The sequence below is a fragment of the Pezoporus wallicus genome, unplaced genomic scaffold (genome assembly GCF_028554395.1).
Source record: "Pezoporus wallicus isolate ANWC-B61680 ecotype Strahan unplaced genomic scaffold, APGP_CSIRO_Pwel_v1 contig_3058, whole genome shotgun sequence".
In the NCBI taxonomy this organism is placed as follows: domain Eukaryota; kingdom Metazoa; phylum Chordata; class Aves; order Psittaciformes; family Psittacidae; genus Pezoporus; species Pezoporus wallicus.
Window position 1 is genome coordinate 3,012,501 of NW_026641153.1, and position 20,582 is coordinate 3,033,082.

Below are 20,582 nucleotides of genomic sequence, written 5' to 3' on the forward strand. Positions count from 1 at the left end.
TCTAACATACAATATGTACTTAATGAACATACTATTTCTATATCTAACATGATGCATCTGGAGATGGAACTATCAGTTCTTGAATTCTATTATGAAATTTCATGCAAATAAAATTTCTAGAGCTTTTTAGAGATTTGGGAAATTATTTCCAAATCTCAACAAAAAATATTGCAAATAAGTTCAATGATCCACAGTCATAGGAAAAGGCTCCACAGAAAAACTGACGGAAGGGCCTGTATTGTACATGGAAATTTCTACACAACATTCTTAGAAAAGTAGACATCAACAAGTGAAAAGGAAAATCCACAAGCAAACCAAAGAGTAAGCAAATCAACAGCAATATAGTAAGCATGCTAGAATAGCTTGACGACATCCAGAAACTGATGTAAGTGTAAAATAAAAAATATCAAATAAACAAGACAAATCAAACCCCCAAAATATAGATACACAGAAGATGCACCAAGGAACAGAAAAAAGAATGAGTCTTTGAAGTATAACAAAAATTAGACACATGCATAGAAATGAGGATTTGTGTTATGATAGTAAGATACCAGTCTGAGGCCTAATTTACCTTCACTGTCTGACATTGCATGCTGGAAGTCATCCATGATGAAGGCTATATCTCGATCATAGCCTCGAGTCCGTGACTCCTCCCTCATATGTTGCTGGACCTCAGGTAATGAATGGCTCGATCCAAATTGGTCCCTGGTATCTGCAGAAATTGGTGGCAAGGGTCCAGCTGCTGCTCTTGCCATGCCCATTGGCTGGCCAACAGGACTTAGTGGGCTCTCTTCCTCTGAGTTCTGCGCTACTATAGGGATCCTTCCCCTGCTTTGGCTAATAGGTAGACTGGTGGGTTTAGTTCTTCCAGAAGGTGCAGCATGGCTAAAGGAAACATCTAAGGGTTCAGCTTCCTGGGCTTTCAGTCTTAAAGAAGAACTGGAAGAATCCCTTTTTAATGACAAATCAAGCCCATACACTGAGGATGGTCTAGATGAGGGCCTAGATCTACTACCACTGCTATAAGACTTGTCTGAATCATCTTGTAATGTGGATCTCATTGTTGGACCTAGTGCAGTCCCAAGGCCTCCTCCAATGGAGGAAGTCAGTGCTGGCCCCATGTATTTCTGTTGGTCAGTGATGTTTTTTCTAAGGCCAAAAGTGATATCATCCTGAAGAAGCCTTGCCCTCGTTGTAATTCCCCCAAGTGTTGAAGTGCTAGAAGTCATATAGCTTGAGTAGTCAGGCTCAAGGTCTCTGCTTTCTTGGATAGGTGAAAACTTTGTTAGTTTGGGGTCTATCAAAGCTTTCTTGTGTTTTGATTGCTTCTGGTAAAGGAGGGCTGCTGGGAGCTGCTTAGCAGCCTGTTTCTCAAGAGTAAGCCTACCTATGCTGTATTTCTCAGATTTTGGAAAATGCCTGTAGCTGCCCTCTGCATGGTAATACTGTGACAGGCCAGCCAGATGATCAAGACTTTCTGCACCTCTACGGAACTCTTGTTTTATCTGGTGTTTCAGAAGTTTGAGCTCATAAGGGTCCTCCATTGGATCTTCCTCAGCTTTAACATAGGAATGTAACCTAGAAGAAGTCTGCAGTGGTGCTAGGAAGTCTGACACTTCTTGTGCTCTCCTGGCCTCAGTTGTGCGAAGCAGTCGATCTGTTTTGGTCAGATCTTTCTCATGGAGGGTAAAACTGGAACCAAGTCCTCCTGTTCCTTTAGTAAGTTCTCCAATATCATCAATCAGCACATAATTTCGGGGCGTATGGTGGTGGTCTATATCTGCATAGAATGAATCTGCAGATATGCTTGATATAGGGCTGCTTGCTATGCTGTTTCTCTCATCTAGCCCTATCCTTAAGTCCAAGGTAGAGTATTTACTGCCCAATTGGGAAACTGCATAATTATTGTCAGTTGAAACTGGTGCTATCATGAGAGGCTGATTTCGAATTACATCATAGTTTGTTGTTATCTTAGGCTCCAAATACAATGTAGTTTGTCTTGGCTTTGGCTGTATCACCATCATCTGTGATGGGAGTTGATATGATGGCTGTTGTGATGGTGGAGGTTGGGCCTGTGGAGTATAGGACATAGTAGCTCCTGTTTGGAAAGCTGTCTGGGTCTGATAGGGTGAAACCTGCTGGTGATATAAAGGCTGCTGTTGGTAATGTGACTGCTGTGTGAACTGAGTTGGTGCTTGAGTTGGCAGGGCAGGAGATGAATACTGATATTGAGCATATGGGCTTGTAGCAGGGGCAAACTGTGTTTCTGGCTGGGTTTGTGGTGGCATAAACTGGTTAAATTCTGTCTGGGGTGCAGTACGTGGTCTTTCCAAGCCATGCTGAGTTTCTATTCTGGTTGACCTAGTATTATTAACTTCACTGTCTGACATATAATCACGTTCTTCTGCTACTCCTTGGAGATAGGCACGCTCTCTCTTTTCTCTTTCTTTTAGTAAGGCTTCTTTTCTCCTATTAATACCCATTTCCAAGTATCTCAGCTTGGCATCTATTTCTTTTTCCTCCTCATCTAGCTCTGCTTGCTTTTTCCTAAGCTTGGCTGATTCACGTTCAACCAGATCCAATTCCCTGTCTATATCCTGAAGAATTTTGGCTCTGGCCATAGTGTTGGTCCTACAAATCCTTCTCCGTGAAACTGATCCCACAGAAGTATATGGCGACTGTGTTCCTGCTGTTGCTTCCTCTGGAGGTGGGTTGGGCAGAGTCCTCTTCACCTTCTTTTGAGTGCCTGATGGAGTTATGCTTGAAGAACCTTTTGTCTGCAAGAAAAGAAACAGAACTGGATCACTGTTCCAGAAATTTGATGGCAATTTAATAAGTGGTTTAATTTTTTTGTTTTTTATGGTATAGCTTTATATCTTAACCACAAACTTTCTCTAATGGAGAGGAAAGCTTGTCTCATCTTTGGATAAGAAGCAGAAAATGTCATGAAAAAAATTGCCATCAACCTGCTAAAGGTCAGGAATCTAATCAGTCTAACAAAATAAGGGTGCCACACACTAAGACTTTGTTTAACCTAAGACTGTAAAGTTTACTTTATATTCCAGAACCTGAATGGACTGCAATTAAAAAGTTTTTTATTTTTATATGCTTATAAATGAACATGTACAGTGCATGTTAGTGTGGGAGAGGAATAAATATAGGCCTATCCATCTTCCTTTTATATAACATCTGATAGAAAAATATAAATGTACATATATATATTCATATATAAATATGTGTGCAATCTATATAATCAAATAAGAGTCTCTGAGCCAGACACTGAGTGCATACTAAGCAGTTACAACTTGTACTGAAATCCAGACACCAAAGGAGGACTTTCTGGTGACAACACATCTAGCACAACAGGTCAATGCTGCAAATTTTGCCTCACTTCTGCTGCTACATATATAAGTTTTCAGGGAAGATTCTTGGGCTTTAGAAAAGTGCTATGCACTTTCTTGAGTTCACTGAAGACTTTCTTAACTGAAATTTGTTCTAGTTCCAATGCTACAGTTTAAAACTTAAAAACAAGTTAAGCAGCATAAAAATATAGGATTCTATTTCAGTCCAGATGTCCAGACTTCCCTACAGTTAATGGTGGAAGTGTGATATTCATCCTGATCTAGGGGAAGTATTTACCTTAGGCTGATGAGTCATTTTTTGGAAGTGCCTACCTCTCTCCATCAACTAAACACTGCAACTGGTTAAATGCAATCTGAATTGCACCCTACTTTACAAGTGGTTTTGAGAAGTTCATTTTTTAATATATTTAGGCCCACAAAGAATGCAGGTACATTACCCAGTGGGACTTGAATGACTTTGAAATTGTATTCTACCATCCAAGTAGTTTCCTACAAATTTTGCCTTAGCAAAGGAAAAGAGACTGACCTATACACATACACTAAAAAAAATCACCTCAGCCATCATGGAATGCAGCTGTGTTAATAGTGAAATATGGAAACACTTTAGTACAGTTTAATAAGGAAAGTAAAAAGAGTATTAACCAACTGAAGTCTTCTGTCTCTGCAGGCAAGATCGGCACTTTAGCAAGTATTAACTATTATTAATTAAACATTTGATTTCTTCTGAAAAAAAATGCTACTTCACTTAGATAAAAAGTTAACAAGAATTTTAATTAGGAGTTTATAAATCACTATTTTCTCTGTTTATTCTAATATGTCCTCAAGAAATGGTGAAAGATTTTAGAAAGTGTTGACAACCCTCTTTTGCTACTCCTGTTTCCCAACCTTAGCAAATCACAATAATCAACACATCATTTGTCACAGATCTTTAAAGAAACATTCACTACCTTTTCAAGTGTCATTTAAGCTCTTTTCATCCTCTTCATCTAAATTCCATCAACTTTTGCATGTCTCAGATTTCAATAAATGCAATTTAATTTCATTTTCAGCTTCCTGTGGCCATTTCCCAAACCCATGTTGTGCCAACAAATCAAAGAAACTAATTTTCTCTTGCTCAGTGTGTACTCATAATCAAAGACAAATTAATCATCTACAGTAGGTCTGGTTGACTAAAAATTTATATTGTACATTCTGTGCAATATCATTGCTATTTCCCCTTCCCAAGCTGAAAGAGCAATCGCAGATGGTGAAGCAGTCACAGATGGTCACTGGTATTGGGGAAGAGCTATTAATAACGCACTCATTAAAAGGTCTATAATACATATGCAATTATTATTTTCAGGTGACAGTTAAGTTCCTGATGAATAAATCCCAGAATCAGCTTAGAATACATTTTATAAAAAAACAAACCAAAACAAAAATCTTGGTTTTATATCTTTGTCTACATATAAAGAAACTCAGAGTAATAGTACAGGAAGATGTACCACTTGCTTTTGAAAAAGTATTGATAACCTCTAGTTCTTAGCTGCTATCCTCACAAAAGGCAAGTCTTAATTGTTTTTACTTGATTTTATATTGGACTCAGAAAAAAAAAATATTTTAGTACTGTGACAATATATATGTGTTTTTTTTTCTTCTTCCTGGATATTCTCAGCATCAGTCATATTAGCATGTTACCTGGGAATTGCTTTAGTAGCCTGAAGGGATTTGCAACTGCAGTATTTTGACAGGTAACTTTAGAATAGTTGTTAAATTCAGGGTTTGCATTTTGTTGCATTTGTTAATCAGCAAGGAAAAAAAGACAAGCTAGGGCTGATCTTCACTAAATTCTAATCTCTTTAGCACAAAGAATTGGGAGTGGAAAGCAGTAATTGTGCTGCCTAGCCTTACCCCATTATTTTTGGTCCCTGTAACCCATGTATAATGTTACACATACTTTAGTTTTAAAGTATCCAAAGGAAAGATGGGGCAGAAACCTTCACGAGACTACTCTGGAGCCAAAGAAACCTAACAGGTAGGCATTCTTAGGTTTTACAATTACTGGTCAAAGTTTATGTTGTATGATGTCAGGCAGGTGATTTTAGCAAGCTCCCTCTCTAGATAAGTCATGAAGTTTTCTACCCTGTTTTATCACATTTTCCATCTTCTTCATTCTTACCCATTTGCTTCTAGCCTTCTGCCCTCACTAATCTGTCAAAGTCATTCTGTGTTTAGCAAATGATCAGGCTAAATGCTGACTGCAAACCTCAAGTAGTAGCTTTTTTCTGCTTCTTGTTTCACCATGACCACCTTGCAAACATTATTAGTTTATTTCTGACCCTTGTACATGGTGAGAATTCCACATGAGTCTGGGACATCCTTTCAGGATGGACATAATGGTAATAAGATCTACTTCTGAGGCAAAGCTGACTTTACTGAAATAAGTCCAAAGCTTTTGCTGGAGATAAAGCTACAGATATGTTCTCCCCAATAATACAGATTAAAGAACTGAGGAAGAAAAACAATCTCTTGATAATAAAGAGGAGAAAAATGCACTCCTCAGTCTTGCAGTTCAGCGACAAGATAACATTACAGTGAGTAACAAAAAATACTGAGCTGAAGGTTGCATGCAAACCGATTTAGCAAAATTATTTTCTGCCTTGCCAATATATATTAGTCTTCATGTGCTTTATCTCCTGAGTTTTAATTTTTATACGGCATCTGGACAAAGGCTTGTGAACCCTGTTAAACTGTGTGGTGACTGTGGAACACTTCCTTTGAGATGACCATCCTATTCCTTGTGAATCTTTGTGAAAATGTTTTTTCTACCTATTTTGTCTCTTCCAATTTGACGGCTTTGCCCACAAGGCTGGCAAGACTGACTACAAGAATCAGTCAAGCACTTGAAAATACTCATAATGATACACTGCTTTTACCTGTTTTAAGAAGATAGTTTACTTTGGAGGACTAAATAGCTCAGGAGATTTGTGATGAATTTCTACCTCTAATTACTGCGTTTGATTCTAGTTACTCAACCTTTCTCCTCTTCTCAGATGCATTTGTTTTAATATGATATGATGCCGTTCTTGCATCCTCCCCTCTCTCTGTTCATCTTGTCATGCTTGCGTACTAACTTCATTTGCTCAAAGAACTGGGTGTACATCTCACATACTACTTGCGTATTTTGGATTTTAGTAGCAAATATGTAACCCTCCTTACCCTTTTTCTTTCAACATTTTCTATGATCACAACAGAAACAAACTTAAAATTCTTCTTCTGACCTCTTCAGAGCTGACAAAATAGACCTGCAACTATACGTGTTTTTTGGTACCAGTAGGGCAAATCCTGAAAAAATGTACACACTATGTATACATATATGCATATGCACAAACCAATTATAATTGCAATGACGGCTTCCTTATTAGAGTTTGGCACTGCCTATCTGTGTAATAGACACGGTGATGTCAGACTATGTACAGATTGTGATGCTATGAAAAAACAAATGTAAAGTGGGTCATAGCTGAAGCCAATACTCTGCCACAGTCCTCTGAAGATGCAACAGCATGGTGGAAAGCCTGTTCTACACTCTAAAGAAACAAAACCTTACCAGGGTAAGGTTTCCTGAAGCATCTGGTGTTGACTTGCAACAGACTTGAGACGTCAGCTGAAAGTTGGCTGTACTTTGTACCAAAAATCAATGGAAATAATATTTTCTGCCTTCAAGCAAGGACTATGCATTCAATATGCTTGGTCACCAAAATCATGACTAGCATCAGCTTAAGAGTTGCACGCGGATATGTTAGATTAAATTACTAGCAATAAATTGTCTGCATATAGAAAAGACGACAAGCAGTAGAGGGACAGAAATTATTCTCATATTCAGAAAACAGGTCACTTTATGTAGGGACCAATGCAGGTTACTAAGGCAGCAACGGGGTGGAAGGTGAAGTCTGTGCTACAGCTCTTTGTGTTCCAGCTCTCATACTTGAGGACTTTTCATCTATCAAAAAACTCACCAAATGAAACTACAAATCGCACAGTAAAAAATGCAATTGTAATGAAGCCATTTAGCTTATGAAGTTTTGGTATGTGTTACTTAGTATTACAGTATGTGCTCTTCATCATTAGAAACACATCAGTAAGAACAGCTAGAAAGTTTGGCAATTCATTATATTAAACAATTTACTTCAAAGAATCTAAGAAAATCAGTTACCATTCATAAAGAACCTTTTGGTAATTTAACAGTATGCTCAAAATTGTTTCTAAATGAAACTTAATTCCAAAAGATATTAACATAACACACTAACATTAGGTTACTTCATTGTAAGTATGGGATTCTTAACTGCATCTTCTTGTAGGATGCAGAGATATTGGACAATGTTTTGTAGCTTGTCTTGTGCAAAGTTTGACCTGTGGACCATTCTGGACTTAATAGTGATTATGTGGCAACCACTGATTAGACAGGACCAGCTTTGTTAGCCCTTGGTAACAAACATTAGAGCAAGATAACTGAGAAACTTCTCTCCACTGGCTGACACAGGGTCACTTTTATGGCACAGAGTGTGGTCTCAACTCAAAGGGAAGCAGAAGAATTGTGCATGGTAAGAAACATATATTAAAACATGTATTTATAAAAGCTGGTCTCCTCAGCAGTGCTGAGAGTGGAGTAATACATGTTCTGAACAAGTTCTAACCATCAGCAAAACCCTATCAGCCAACCTTTACTCCCTTGGTTTGTCTACCAGTGCTGTCAAGGGGAGCAGAAGATTAATTTGATGAGCTTGGCCTTGTTTATGGGAGGGAAATACCCAGCTTTATGAGTAATATACTAGAGCTTTCTTTTAACATAACTCTTATCTATTTCTTTTCTGCAAAAATTTTGCTCTGCAGACTGAGCAGTCAGGCAGAAAACTAGTTTCTAAATCATTACGCAGCAACCCTGAGTTGCCACTTGGTCTGATTTTCTTTTTTTTTTTTTTGTTGTTGTTGTTGTTGTTGTTTTTTTCACTCCTTTGAAGTTAAATTTCTGTTCTGTTAAAAATAATATAAAATTTTTAGAAATAGTCTATTCCAAAACAGCAATAATTTTCCAGATTTTTATTTCGTGTCAATCACTTATTCTTCAGTTGAGCACTTCTGTACATTCCACCCTTTTAGTCCTTTCATTTTCTCTGTGAAATTGTTTGAAATTGCCATTTTCACCTCAAATGCAAGGGGAACAGCACAGTGCTCTTCCCAACAGCTGACGTGACATCAGATAACAACTTCTTTCCTCAGTTAAACACATAAAAGAACATATGATTCTTTTGATCTCGAGAGGAGAAAGGAGAAGTTCAATGGAAATTTGATATGTAAAGTACAGACAGATGTGGACCTTGCACAGTGATTTTCAAAGGAATCCAAACCTATGTTTCATCTGCTTTATGAGAGTAGGCATAATAGTTCTCAGTCATTTGCATAGGAGAGGCAGTTTTACATAGACTAACCAATTTGTGATTCATTTGGAACAGGACTGACAACTTTTGCCTATAAGGGCAATGGGGCATTTCCCTCCTCAATTTATATTGATAAAGATTAGGAATAGAAGTTTAAATCAGCAGAAATGCATCAGTGGAAAATCAGCTTGTGAGAAGAATGAAATCCATTGCTTTGAAACTTTGACTTTAAATGGTGTAACTGGAACAACACTCCATATATGTGTGTTTCACTGATCTTAGACAAAATGCACATTATTCACAAGCTCATGTTTTCATTCCCTCAGCTTCTATCTACAAACAATTTCGATACTGTTTTTTCTTTTTTTTCTGCTCACTGAAGACAGAGCAGTCTCTTTACCAGTTTCCCTCAGTACAATTCACTACTGTTTGTCATTTTTTTCCTTCCATAGTTCAAGCCTTACATAAAAGGAAGACATTTCTGGTTAACACATACAGCAACATCATCTTCAAAATTCACCTGGAAATAATTATTTTCTTTCTTATTCTGAATTTGCCTCTGCTATTCTTTGCTGTTTTTCTTTGTAATCATACTACTTGTTTTTTCAAAGTCTTCTGGGATACAAGTTTATCCAAGAGATTCACTGTTCAATCAATATTAAACATCTATGGAATCACATGTATCGCAGCTGCTCTAGCATGGGGAAAAAATTTGTCAGATTGATTCAGATGACGGGCTAACAGAAAGAGTTAAACTGTCAGAGTTGAGCACTGCTTCTGCATCAAAATCTCTGTATGAAATGGACTTAATATTTTTTCCCACTATTCAATCTTGGAAAAAAAAAAGAAAATAGAAAAAAAAGGAAAAATAGGAAAAAAAGGAAGAGGAAAGGGGAAAGGAGAGGATAACAGAAAAATGCTCTCCTCAAACTAGAAGAACATGGTCAGAATTTCTTTGAATGACAAATACAGATCTCATACCATGTTATAAATGTCTTGAAAACACTGCAGGAAATATATAGCTGCTGTTAGGCAATATCTACTGATGCTTACTAAATATTTGCCTTTGTATGCTTTGTACTAAAATAGGTTAACACTTCTTAAGCATTCTGTGTATATATCTCTATATTAAAAACTATCAAGGGAGTTCACAGAAAGAAAATAGTATTCTACCGCTGCTAAAATACTGTGGGTTTATACTAAACTCCTATATTAACTATATATATATATATAAAACTATATACTAAACTCCTATACTAACTATACCTACTCCAGTTAGTACTCTGAGTGCTGTAGTACTGTAGTCCTACTCCAGGACAGAAACCTGAATCTGCTAAGGAATTCAGAATAAATACTTTTGTCTGTGAATTAAAATCTTTCCTTACTTGTAAATTTGAAGAAAGTAGTCCTCTTTCTGTTTAAAAGACAAAAGAATCCAAATGAATGGATTTATCTAGACGGTATCTTCCTTGTGATTCATGAAAGTTTCTGAAAAGGAGTATTCTGAAACATATTCTGCTTTGACAATCCACAAGATTACAAAATAAATGACAAAACAGAGGATGAGGTATATGGAACTACGTACTGCGTAACAGTAAGATGGAAAGGAGGAAGTTTCAATATCTGAAGAAATACTAATGGCAAAGCTAGAATTGCTATGAGGTAGGTGCTTAAAAAGATAAAGACAAAGCCTGTAGATTCATGGTGACTGTAATATACTGTAACACAGCATACTACACTGTAACATAATTAATGTTTCTTAATCACTCATTACTTCTTTTTCCCCCCATATTGTTTCTCTGACAGTCTAAGAGACATTTTACATAAATACAGAACTGTGGATACTTAGAACTTCATAGCCTAACCTGTGGAAAGTTATAAAAAGTTCTCTGAAGCAGATGGACCACTTGATGACTGTGCTAGGTTAAAATACAAATACTGTCTGTCCAAAGTGCCCCTTGTCTCCAGCACAGCCTGGTTTTGGATTAACTAACAAATGACACTAGGCTGTGCCGCAGTAATATGTTCTGATACAGAGGCAATGTGATTCTGCCATTGGTAATTTAAATCAGTTATATTAAAGGGTATTTTGCCAAAGTATTAACTGGTAGCTTCAGGATTAGCTGATCATGAAGCTGTTTGTGGCAATATGAAAAGACATCAGTCATCTTCACTTTGGAATGACAAAGTCCTTAGAATAAATCTTTTACATATAATACAACATCCCCATTATGGGCTCATTCACTCATAGTAATTAATAATATACTGTGTCTCATCATGCAACACACAAATCATTATGTGTCATTCCCCTCAATCAGAATAATTAATTCTATCTGAAATTCAGATCTCATCTATGAAAAATGTTACTGGATTATAAAGTCTTTTCCCAATCAATGAGAACATACTTTAAAATCTCTTCCTTTGCAATCTAACAGAGAATCCTAGCCAGAAAATGCTGGTGAGAAAAATTCAGAACAGTTTATACTTATCAGTAGGATATGCATATGCTGAATTAACACCATCTGTTTCCAACCAATATCAGACTACTTACTACTTTGCAAACTTTTAGCCATAATAAAAAAAAAAAAAAAAAAAAAGAAAACCAACACCAAAACCCCCTCTATATCTGAAAGCAAGGAAATATTAATCTTGCTTTACAGGAAAACAAACAAACAAAAAAGGTGTGAGAAAATCTTGGCTTTTTCTGCCTCTCTTTCAATACTGACTTCCTCCAAAGAATGGTAGCTGACAGCACTCCACATGCTGTGCCACAGCCCTTGTTTATTCGCAAGAGTGAGGATTCATCTGCCCAAGCACAGACATGATGTACAGAGCTAATCTGAGCTAGTCCTCCAGACTACTGAAATGAAAGCAAGTACCATTTTTCTACAGCTCACTTTATCACACCCATTTCTCTTACTGACTGTAGAAACAGCCACATGTAACACACGTCACCTGTAAATGTCTCAAGACACAGGAGGTCAATCCCACTCATAGGAGCTGCAGCAGTTTGAATTCCTGCTTCTGGCTCCTCATGTAGGATCTGTTCTCTAGCAGAGTTTTAATCCTTTTCTCTGCACACCTCTGCAGTTCTGCAGAAATGACACCTCTCCTCAGCAATCAAAGGCTTTAGGTTTGGCTCAGTTTGATCGTTCAGGCAGTATTTATTTTATTCTGCATTCATGATGCTTTGCTTCCCTGGTTTAAGATTAAAGATGGCAGAGTGAGCAGAGCCCTAGATTAATTACTTACTCTAAAATGTGGTTTGTGCTGGGGAACAACAGCCTGTAACTCCTTCTGTAAGACATGGATTAGAGAAACTCACCAAGTGCTTACCTGCTTAATTCAGGCCTTTTTATACACACCACAGCTAAACCTCCTCTTTAGCCTGAGCAGGTCTGACTACATTCATACTGTTGTGCACCTGAAGAACAATCTGCATCAAATAGCCTTCCTCCTCTTTCCAAAAGTGTCTTTAAATTTACCAGTGCAACACATTCTATTGTAGAAAAACACATTTGCTTTTTCAGTTGTGTCACGCTTTTCAAGTTCTTTAATGACTAATAGTGCTTCATGGTTGCTACCCAGTTGTCCAAATCCCAGCATTACACACAATTAGAATTGAATAGGGGGAAAAAGGCAGAATAGAAACAAAAGGTTTATGAAACTCTCTTTGGCTGCTGACACCTGGCTTCCAGGCTTCACTCCATTTCAACAACTCACCAGCCTTCTAATCCGCACCAAATTCTGCATCATCCCCTCTGCATCAGCTGGACAATTTATTTTCTCCATCAGCTCAGGTTCTGAGTCCATTCCTCTCGCTTTTCTACAGCTTCCCAGTGTCTCCCTTAAACTTCCTTCTGCCTGAAACTTTATTTCCCCTGTCCCTCCACCTCTCCTTTTCCAAAGCGTGAGAACTCCCCCTAAAATACCCTCAGTTGCTCCCAGTACAGAAGCAATCTCACTCCCTCCAGAAGCTTCCAGCCAACCCAATCCTCTCCTTTTTTTAAAGCAATGTAACTGAACCTGATAACAAACACAAAATAGATGGTCTGCCACAGATGGCTAAACCTACAAAGTGTGAAAACCACTCACAGTATGTCCAGATTTTCCATTATACTTTTGCTACAGCGAGAGGTGTACTAGCCAGACCACACAAAACCTCATATTCCTATTCTTACTCTCATGTAAATATGGCAACTTCCAGTTTGCTGTAAACCCATTTCCAAGTGACCTAAGTTAAACAAAACCAAATCAACCTCTCCACCCACTCAACCACAATGCTTTCAAAGAAGGCATTAATACTTGAATGAATGTGCTGTACTGATATAAACCAGAACTTCTTCTCATGGAAGAAAAATAGCTTTCCTTGTGTTGTCTGTTTAAATTTATACCTTTTTTTTTTCTTTTCAAACAAAAAAGGTATCTTAAATGACATGAAATCATTTATTCAAAGTTTAACTGTTTTGTTGTTTTGTTTTATTTTGTTTGTTTGTTTGGTTTTTTTTATTGTTTTTCTCGTATATTACACCAGACCTACTCTGTGGAGCTGGGAAAGGAAAATGGCAATGTCTCATCATTAGAGAGTATTTAAAAGTTGGCTGGACATCAGCACCAGCTCTTCAAAAAAGAAAACTAGTCAGGACACGCAACTCAGTCTTGATGAGCTCAACTGGGAAAAAAACCTGGGAGAATGTCATGATATTTAGAACAGCCTCCATCTTTTCTAAGTATAAATTGATATAATTTTTATACCTGACTGTTTCAGCAATTATTAACTAGCAATTTATATAACACTGAAACCGAGATTCATTTTCAGAAGAGGAACTCAGAGTGTTCCACTCCTGGATAGTTTCAATCAGATGACAGCCTTGCAGGCTATGTGATATTTAACACAACTGTGTAGAGTTGAGGAAGAAGAAAGAAGTAACCTTTAATGAATTCTCTTCCTACTATTTTAATAGCAATTACACTATTTTAGAATCATGACCTTCCTCTTTCCATTTCTGCTTACTGTGACAACCAGGACAGGAAGAGAGAAATTTGGCAACTTTTAAACGCTAATGAAGTTAAAAATAAAGAAAAGGCAGCAGAAAAAAAGACCCAGAAGTTAATGTGAAAGATGTGCCACTTGCATTTTCTAAACCTACATCTGTGAAAAAAGAAAAAAAAAGATAAACTTTCACTAGAGGTACAAAAGGAAAAAGGTTCGTCCACCGCACATTTTCAGAGTCCCTAATTACCCTTGTTCCAAACCATTCTTTGTCCACCACTGCCATAGCTCAAAATAAATCTAAATAAAAAGTAGCTTTACTTGAATACATACATACGGACTATACCAATTACCCTAACCAGGCAGTGCAAAGTGCATTTTATGATAAAAACACAGGAAATAAACGGTAAAAGATGTTTACAAGATGAATACACATTTGGGTTGGCTGAACAATGATGGAGATTATATTGACTAAAGAATCACTGATGGCATTTCCCTCAGAATGCATCATCTATGAACATTGTATATTAGTGTGCAATTCCTTATCACGTTGTTCGAACATCAATTTACACATAAACCAAGTACAGAAGTTATGATGAAAGATTTTTCTTTATCTGCTGTGCTCACTCTCTGGAAAACATTAAATGACTTTGTATCTGACCATAGCTAACATTTTTAACCTACAGTGCATTTCTACCACAGTTTCAAGTCCTTCTTATGTCATTTTACAAGTTACATATTAATGAAATATAACTACAATGCTGTAATATAATTCAAGAGATGTAAGATGGCAATGATTTAGAAAATGGAATACTTATCCAATATATTTTAGTAACATAATCAAAGTAACATAAGAAGAAAAAATGTTTTTTTTCTACTTTCAGAACAATTAAAATTTTGGACCAAGTCAGGAGGAACCCACTGGCACAAGGGTCTGTTCCAAAAAGCAAACCTAGAGCAATTTGTAAGACTTAAAAAGAAGACTCTGAAGAGGAGTGAAAGATGATATTATTACTTTATAACTTGCTCATAGATCTAGATCAGAGCATAGGATCAGCCTATTCCATTCAAGAGTAACGTCCTTAACGCCTACACTCGTACAATGAAGCCCCCAACACCACAGAGTCTTCCTACGCAGCTGTTCTGAAAGAACACTGGGAAAGCACTGCATCACTTTTATTTTTATATATATATATATATATGGGTCATATATATGAGGAATATACTGCATGTCTTGTGCAAAAATCATGTGTTTGTATATAAAAAGTATGTGGTTTCCTGTGTGTAATTCTCTAGTGCACCCCAGGAAGATTAAGCACCCAGTGATCTTAAAAGCACTGAGTATTTTCTAAGATATGTATCTGTATTTTTCGTTCTGTCGTCTTCAGTTCAAAAAGAGAGAAAAAAATAATATATAAAAAACATGTGGCATTTAACACTTAGCATTAAGTAAATATTTAAAATAAATATTGTTAGCTCTCCATGGGTAAGCCAAATTCTGTTACAGAGGATGACACTTAACCTCAGAAGCTATCTCATCCTTTCCTGAAAAGAAATGAATTGGTCACTGTGATGGAGAAAATGATGAATTAGATGGACTTCGATCTACATTTGTGCTGTGGATCCTATCTTAATGAAGCTACATTTCAATTGCTGAACCGCACCTGAAAAAAAAGCCAAACACCTGAAAACTTTCAGCTTGTTTTTCAGTCTATTCTTTCTGTACAACCAACTAAGGAGAAGCTACAAAGCATTGATTTCAGTTTGCTCTTTCTCACTTTGCCATTATATTTCCAAATTATGTTCAAACTCTGAATATTCTGAACTGCAGGCAAAACATTTTCAACACATTTAAGAAAGTTTTGAAGATTAATAGCAGATTATTAGGAATCCTATACCTTTCAGCAGAGAACCCACAAGTGATGACAATGACTTTCAGATAGAGGATCAAAAATATACTGGAATTTTAAAGCATTTTAATGTTTCTCTCCATTGTCTAATTACCCAGTGTTTAGTATAATGAAATGAAAACAAACTATATATCAAATTTGCATTCTTTGTGAGCAGGACACCTTTCCTGTTCCATTTTGTTTCTTCATTTATTGCTCATTCCAGTGCTTGTGTAACAAACCATATCAATATGGGTAAGATACACATCAAAGTAAGTTACTAGAGACTGATAAGACTGGAATCACAATCTGATGCAAAATGAGACTTCTACAGTCTCAGCTATTCTATTAATATCTCCAGTTCAATACATACATTCAGAGCTATTTTATATATAAAACCCCTTCTTGGCTCAGAAGCAAACGGAGGTGATTAGCACCCTCTCTCACTTCCCACCATTTACTTTATTGACTGTATTGTCAATACTTCCAGAACAAGTCAGTCAGCTGGAAATTCTTCTCCATTAATAAAAACTCTTTCCCCCTCCCCCTGCCCCCAAACTGCTTCAGGTAGGATCAGATGTAGTTAAAAACAACTCATGCCTGTTTGTTTGTTTGTTTTGCTGTTTGGTTGGTTTTAATTTGGATAGGGAAAAATGTGTTTAAGGGGAATCACTATCTATTTTTCCAGCTTGCCAGCTGCCAGAGCCTCATTTTTACTTTCTTGCCAGAAGCAGCTGGCAAACTATCACTATAAAAAAAACTCTTTTCTTTTTTCCTGTGCAAACTTGAACTTCTCCAATACAAAATTTAGATTTAAGGGATATTTTTAACTCAAAAATTTCCAGTGGCACTATTTAAATCATTTAAATAAACAGCAGTGAAGGTGACAATTTGGCTGACATAGTAACATTGCCAGAAACTGGTGTGAATATTAATGAGGTAAAAGATTCATGAAGCCAGCAAACATGCTTTAAAGCAATGACTAAATGGTGAAAGTAGAAGTGACATGAAGAAACATAAAAGGGAGAAAATCATGCGGTTAATAAAGGATAGGAAGAAAGAATGGGGAGAAAGAGGACTAACAGAAGTCTGAAGAACGGATGAAGAGGTTTCACAGGCTGAACAAAACAGGAATATGTGTATATCCAGTGTAGTCTGGATGAAAGTGATTGTAGAAGCACCTATGCATGACATACCTATAAGCAGACACTAGGTTTTACTCTGAAGGGATGATATCTCTAAACTTTAGTGTATTAAAAAAAAATCTGGAAAAAAATGGAGGAGCTTCTAGTGGCACACCTCCCTCCCAGCAATTTCTCAAATTACTTTAACCTCATTACTGTGTTTGAAAGCTTAGTAGGGAGCACAGGCTAGTGTTTCCTGAACTGTACTGTGTATTTCTTTATAAAGCTGCATAGGAAGTGCTTGAGGGAACATAATTTGTTTCTGAAGCAGCACAGCAGTTTGAGTGTAACTGCACTCCAGCTAATGAGAACAACGCTAACTAGAAGAGTGGGACTCAGATGGGATAGTTTCCCATACTCTTCCCATCCTATTTTATATCCACCCAAAGCACTAAAATTCTTGGCTAGAGAGTGCAGCACAAGCCCGGGGCTTGAGGAGAGTGGCTGTTCTATGACGACAGGCTAAGGGAACTGAGCAACTTTAGCTTGGAAGAAAACAGGTAATTGCTGTCTTCAGCTCTCAGATGCAGCAATTAGGAAAGGTCAGATTCAAACTCTTTTAAGAGATGCACAGTGAAGGACAGATGGCACAGTTTGCACACAGGAAATGAAGCATTCTTCACCATGAGAGCAGTGAAGTCCCAGAACAGGATGCCTAGAGAGACAGTATAATCTCCATCCTTGGAGATTTTCAACATTTGGCTGGACAAGCCCACTAGTCCTCCTCTGGTCTAACTTTGAAATTAGCTCTGAGGTGAAACTACATGACCTCCACAGGGCCTTCCCAATTGGATTTGTTGGTGATCCTTTTCTTGGTCACTGTGATGTCTGAGGAGTTTAGATAGTTAATGTTTGAAAACATGACACAGACATCAACATCCTGGATTTACTGCCAAAATTCTGCGGAAGCTGTGAAAGAGTAGGGACTGCAGTATTTATTTTAATTAAATAAAAGCTTCAATGTAGGCAAGAATGTTCCATAACTGCAGTGTCACCGAGATGAAAAATACCGTTACTCATGTTTGCAAAATATCCTCCAGAAAAGCCATTTGCTTTGTGCATAGAATTTTATATAAGTGTATATGGTAAAAATGTTACTCTTGTAACACTGTCAAAACTTCGTGTTTTCTTTGGTGAGTTCTTGGGTCAAATGACGAAAAAATGGAAGAAAAAGAGATAAAAGTGAGTTCCTGTGCCTGGGCTACGGTTCATTCAGACAAGCACTGTTCAAACAGGCTGTAAGAACATAAGGACTCGGAGCAGCCTACACTATTGCTGTCACAAAAATCACTTTTACTGCCTAAAGAAATATCTGAAGGCATTACTATAGAACTCTTTATACTACTGTATTGCTGACCAAATGAGCAAAGAACACACTCACTGATTCCTTTCCATGCTTCACAGAAGGCCATGATATTTCTGCTGTATCAATATAACATATTTTACTTCACTGTTACTCTCTTATGTCACATATATACAGGAAAAAAAACAACTATGACAGGTTACAGAAAGTGTGCTCCAAAAGCTTATAAAGTAAATATTACTTCAATTCACCTTATGATTTCCTAAGGCTTATGTCACGTTGTATTAATGCTCCACAGCAATTGAAAAAAAACATTGAGTCTCAAATTAATCTTCTCCATTTTAGGCATAAATTTTAGGTGGGTAACTCTCATTCTGATTCTGATTCCCATCCATCACCCTTCCAGACTATCTTTTTACCTCAGACAACTACTGACTGTAAATCAAGCAGTTTTCCAGTTTTAGAGAAATTGGGATGGTTAAACTTCACATCTCATGCACACTGAGGAAATACCCAGCATTTAATCCTCCTTCAGGCCTTCATCCATGCTAGGTATTTAATTCCAAATACCAGCTTTACTTTTAGTTAATGGCTACCCCATTTAACCTGTTTGGCAGTTATGATCCTACACCAGGGAAAATGCTTATCAGGCAGTGTGAAAACACAGGCACACTCGATGCTTGAGTTGGATGTAACACTTCTAAACAGCTTGTGAAGTAAGTAAGGTGAGATAATCAAAGCTGTATTTTGATAGGAACCACATAGATCTGGTGAGAGGTGTCAAGAGAGGGACCGGCTGGGAAACAGCAGTAGGGGTTAGCAAGAAGATCAGAGAGAAGATATGGACAGATGGAGGTGTGAACAGAAATGGAACCAAGACCCACATTCATTCTGTCCAAAATGCAAGAAGTTGTGGAGGGAGGAGAGCAAAAAGGTAGTTTCATATAGAGGAAAAACAGGCATACGAAGTGAGAAATTTCAGGCTTTGCATCAGTTTCAGGGAGATGTTTGAGCCGTATCTTTTGACAGTGTTTCAGATTTACTTCAGACTGTATAGGGAGTTTCTAAAAGGCTGATAGCACTGAGCAAACTGGCTACTGGTAATTCCAGTCTCGTATCTTCATTTTAAATGCAGAAAAAGTAATCACTTACCATTATGGATTCCACTCCCTGAGCTGAATATTGCAACAGGTAAATCACTCTTTTGAGTTTCTGAAAAAGTTTACTTTCAAAGTAGATTTGAAAGTTAACTTTCAATGATGTTCATCTCCTTCCAGGTAACAAAACGGAAATTATTTGGAGAAAGGAGAAGACAAGCACAAAGGAAAAACTTGGTCTTCAAATAAAATTTGAAAACTGTTGACATGATACCTTCTGAAAGTCAGGATTGGAGCAAACACCAACTCTGTTCTGTAAATAAGAAGTTTTTCTACACTTTGATGCCCATTTGTAAGGAGACAAGGACCTTAAAAGCATGCTGGGAGAAACTGAAAACTATTGGAAAGACTATTTTTTTCTAATGACATCTCAGTGAATTGAATAATTTCTTTTTTTTTTCTTTATTGAGCTTTGGCAACTACAAAACCATTTATAATCCCAACTTTAACTGAATCATAACTTTTGCTGTTCAGAATTGATAACAGGAAAGTAGTACATGACCAAATAATCCATCGTTCTGAATGAGAGAAAAAGCAGGAAATAAGAACACAGAAGACTCACAGGACAGGCTTTTCAAGAGACCATGGGATTCATCTGATCAAAACCAATCACAGTCATCTAGAATCAGTTCATAGTCAATTGAAAAATGGGTGTGATTCATAATATTTTAAAATTAAAATATAAAATTAGTGAAGCCACTGTTGTCCCCTTAGAATTTTTCTGCTTGCAGACTTTAACAGGAATCTACAGTGACCAGGTCAGGTGTGATCGTGAGACCTCACTTGGAGTATTGTGTGCAGTTCTGGTGTCCTCAACATGAAAAGGACATGAAACTGTTGGAACAAGTCCAGAGAAGGGCCGCAAGAATGTTCAGGGGACAGGAGCACCTCCGGTATGAAGACAGGCTGGGAAAGTTGGGGCTGTTCAGCCTGGAGAAGAGAAGGCTGTGTGGAGACCTCATAGCAGCCTTCCAGTATCTGAAGGGGGCCTATAAGGATGCTGGGGGGCCTATAAGGATGCTGGGGAGGGACTCTTCATTAAGGACTGTAGTGGTAGAACAAGGGGTAATGGGTTCAAAATTAAACAGGGGAAGTTTAGATTGGATATGAAGAAGAAATTCTTTCCTGTGAGGGTGGTGAGTCACTGGAATGGGTTGCCCAGGGAAGCTGTGAATGCTCCACACTGGCAGTGTTCAAGGCCAGGCTGGACGAGGCCTTGGGTGAGATGGTTTAGTGGGAGGTGTCCCTGCTCATGGCAGGGGGGTTGGAACTAGATGATC

The 20,582-nt window shown here is 37.4% G+C and overlaps 1 protein-coding gene across 9 annotated transcripts in view; it reads right to left on the minus strand.

Annotated features, from left to right (window-relative positions):
- Positions 1-20,582, minus strand: part of PCLO (piccolo presynaptic cytomatrix protein) — a 356,344-nt gene that overhangs the window by 143,875 nt on the left and 191,887 nt on the right. For all 9 annotated transcript variants that reach the window (XM_057422563.1, XM_057422567.1, XM_057422564.1 and 6 more), the window contains exon 7: positions 572-2,777. In XM_057422563.1, the coding sequence (XP_057278546.1) occupies positions 572-2,777 (2,206 nt within the window). The remainder of the gene's footprint in view (positions 1-571; positions 2,778-20,582) is intronic.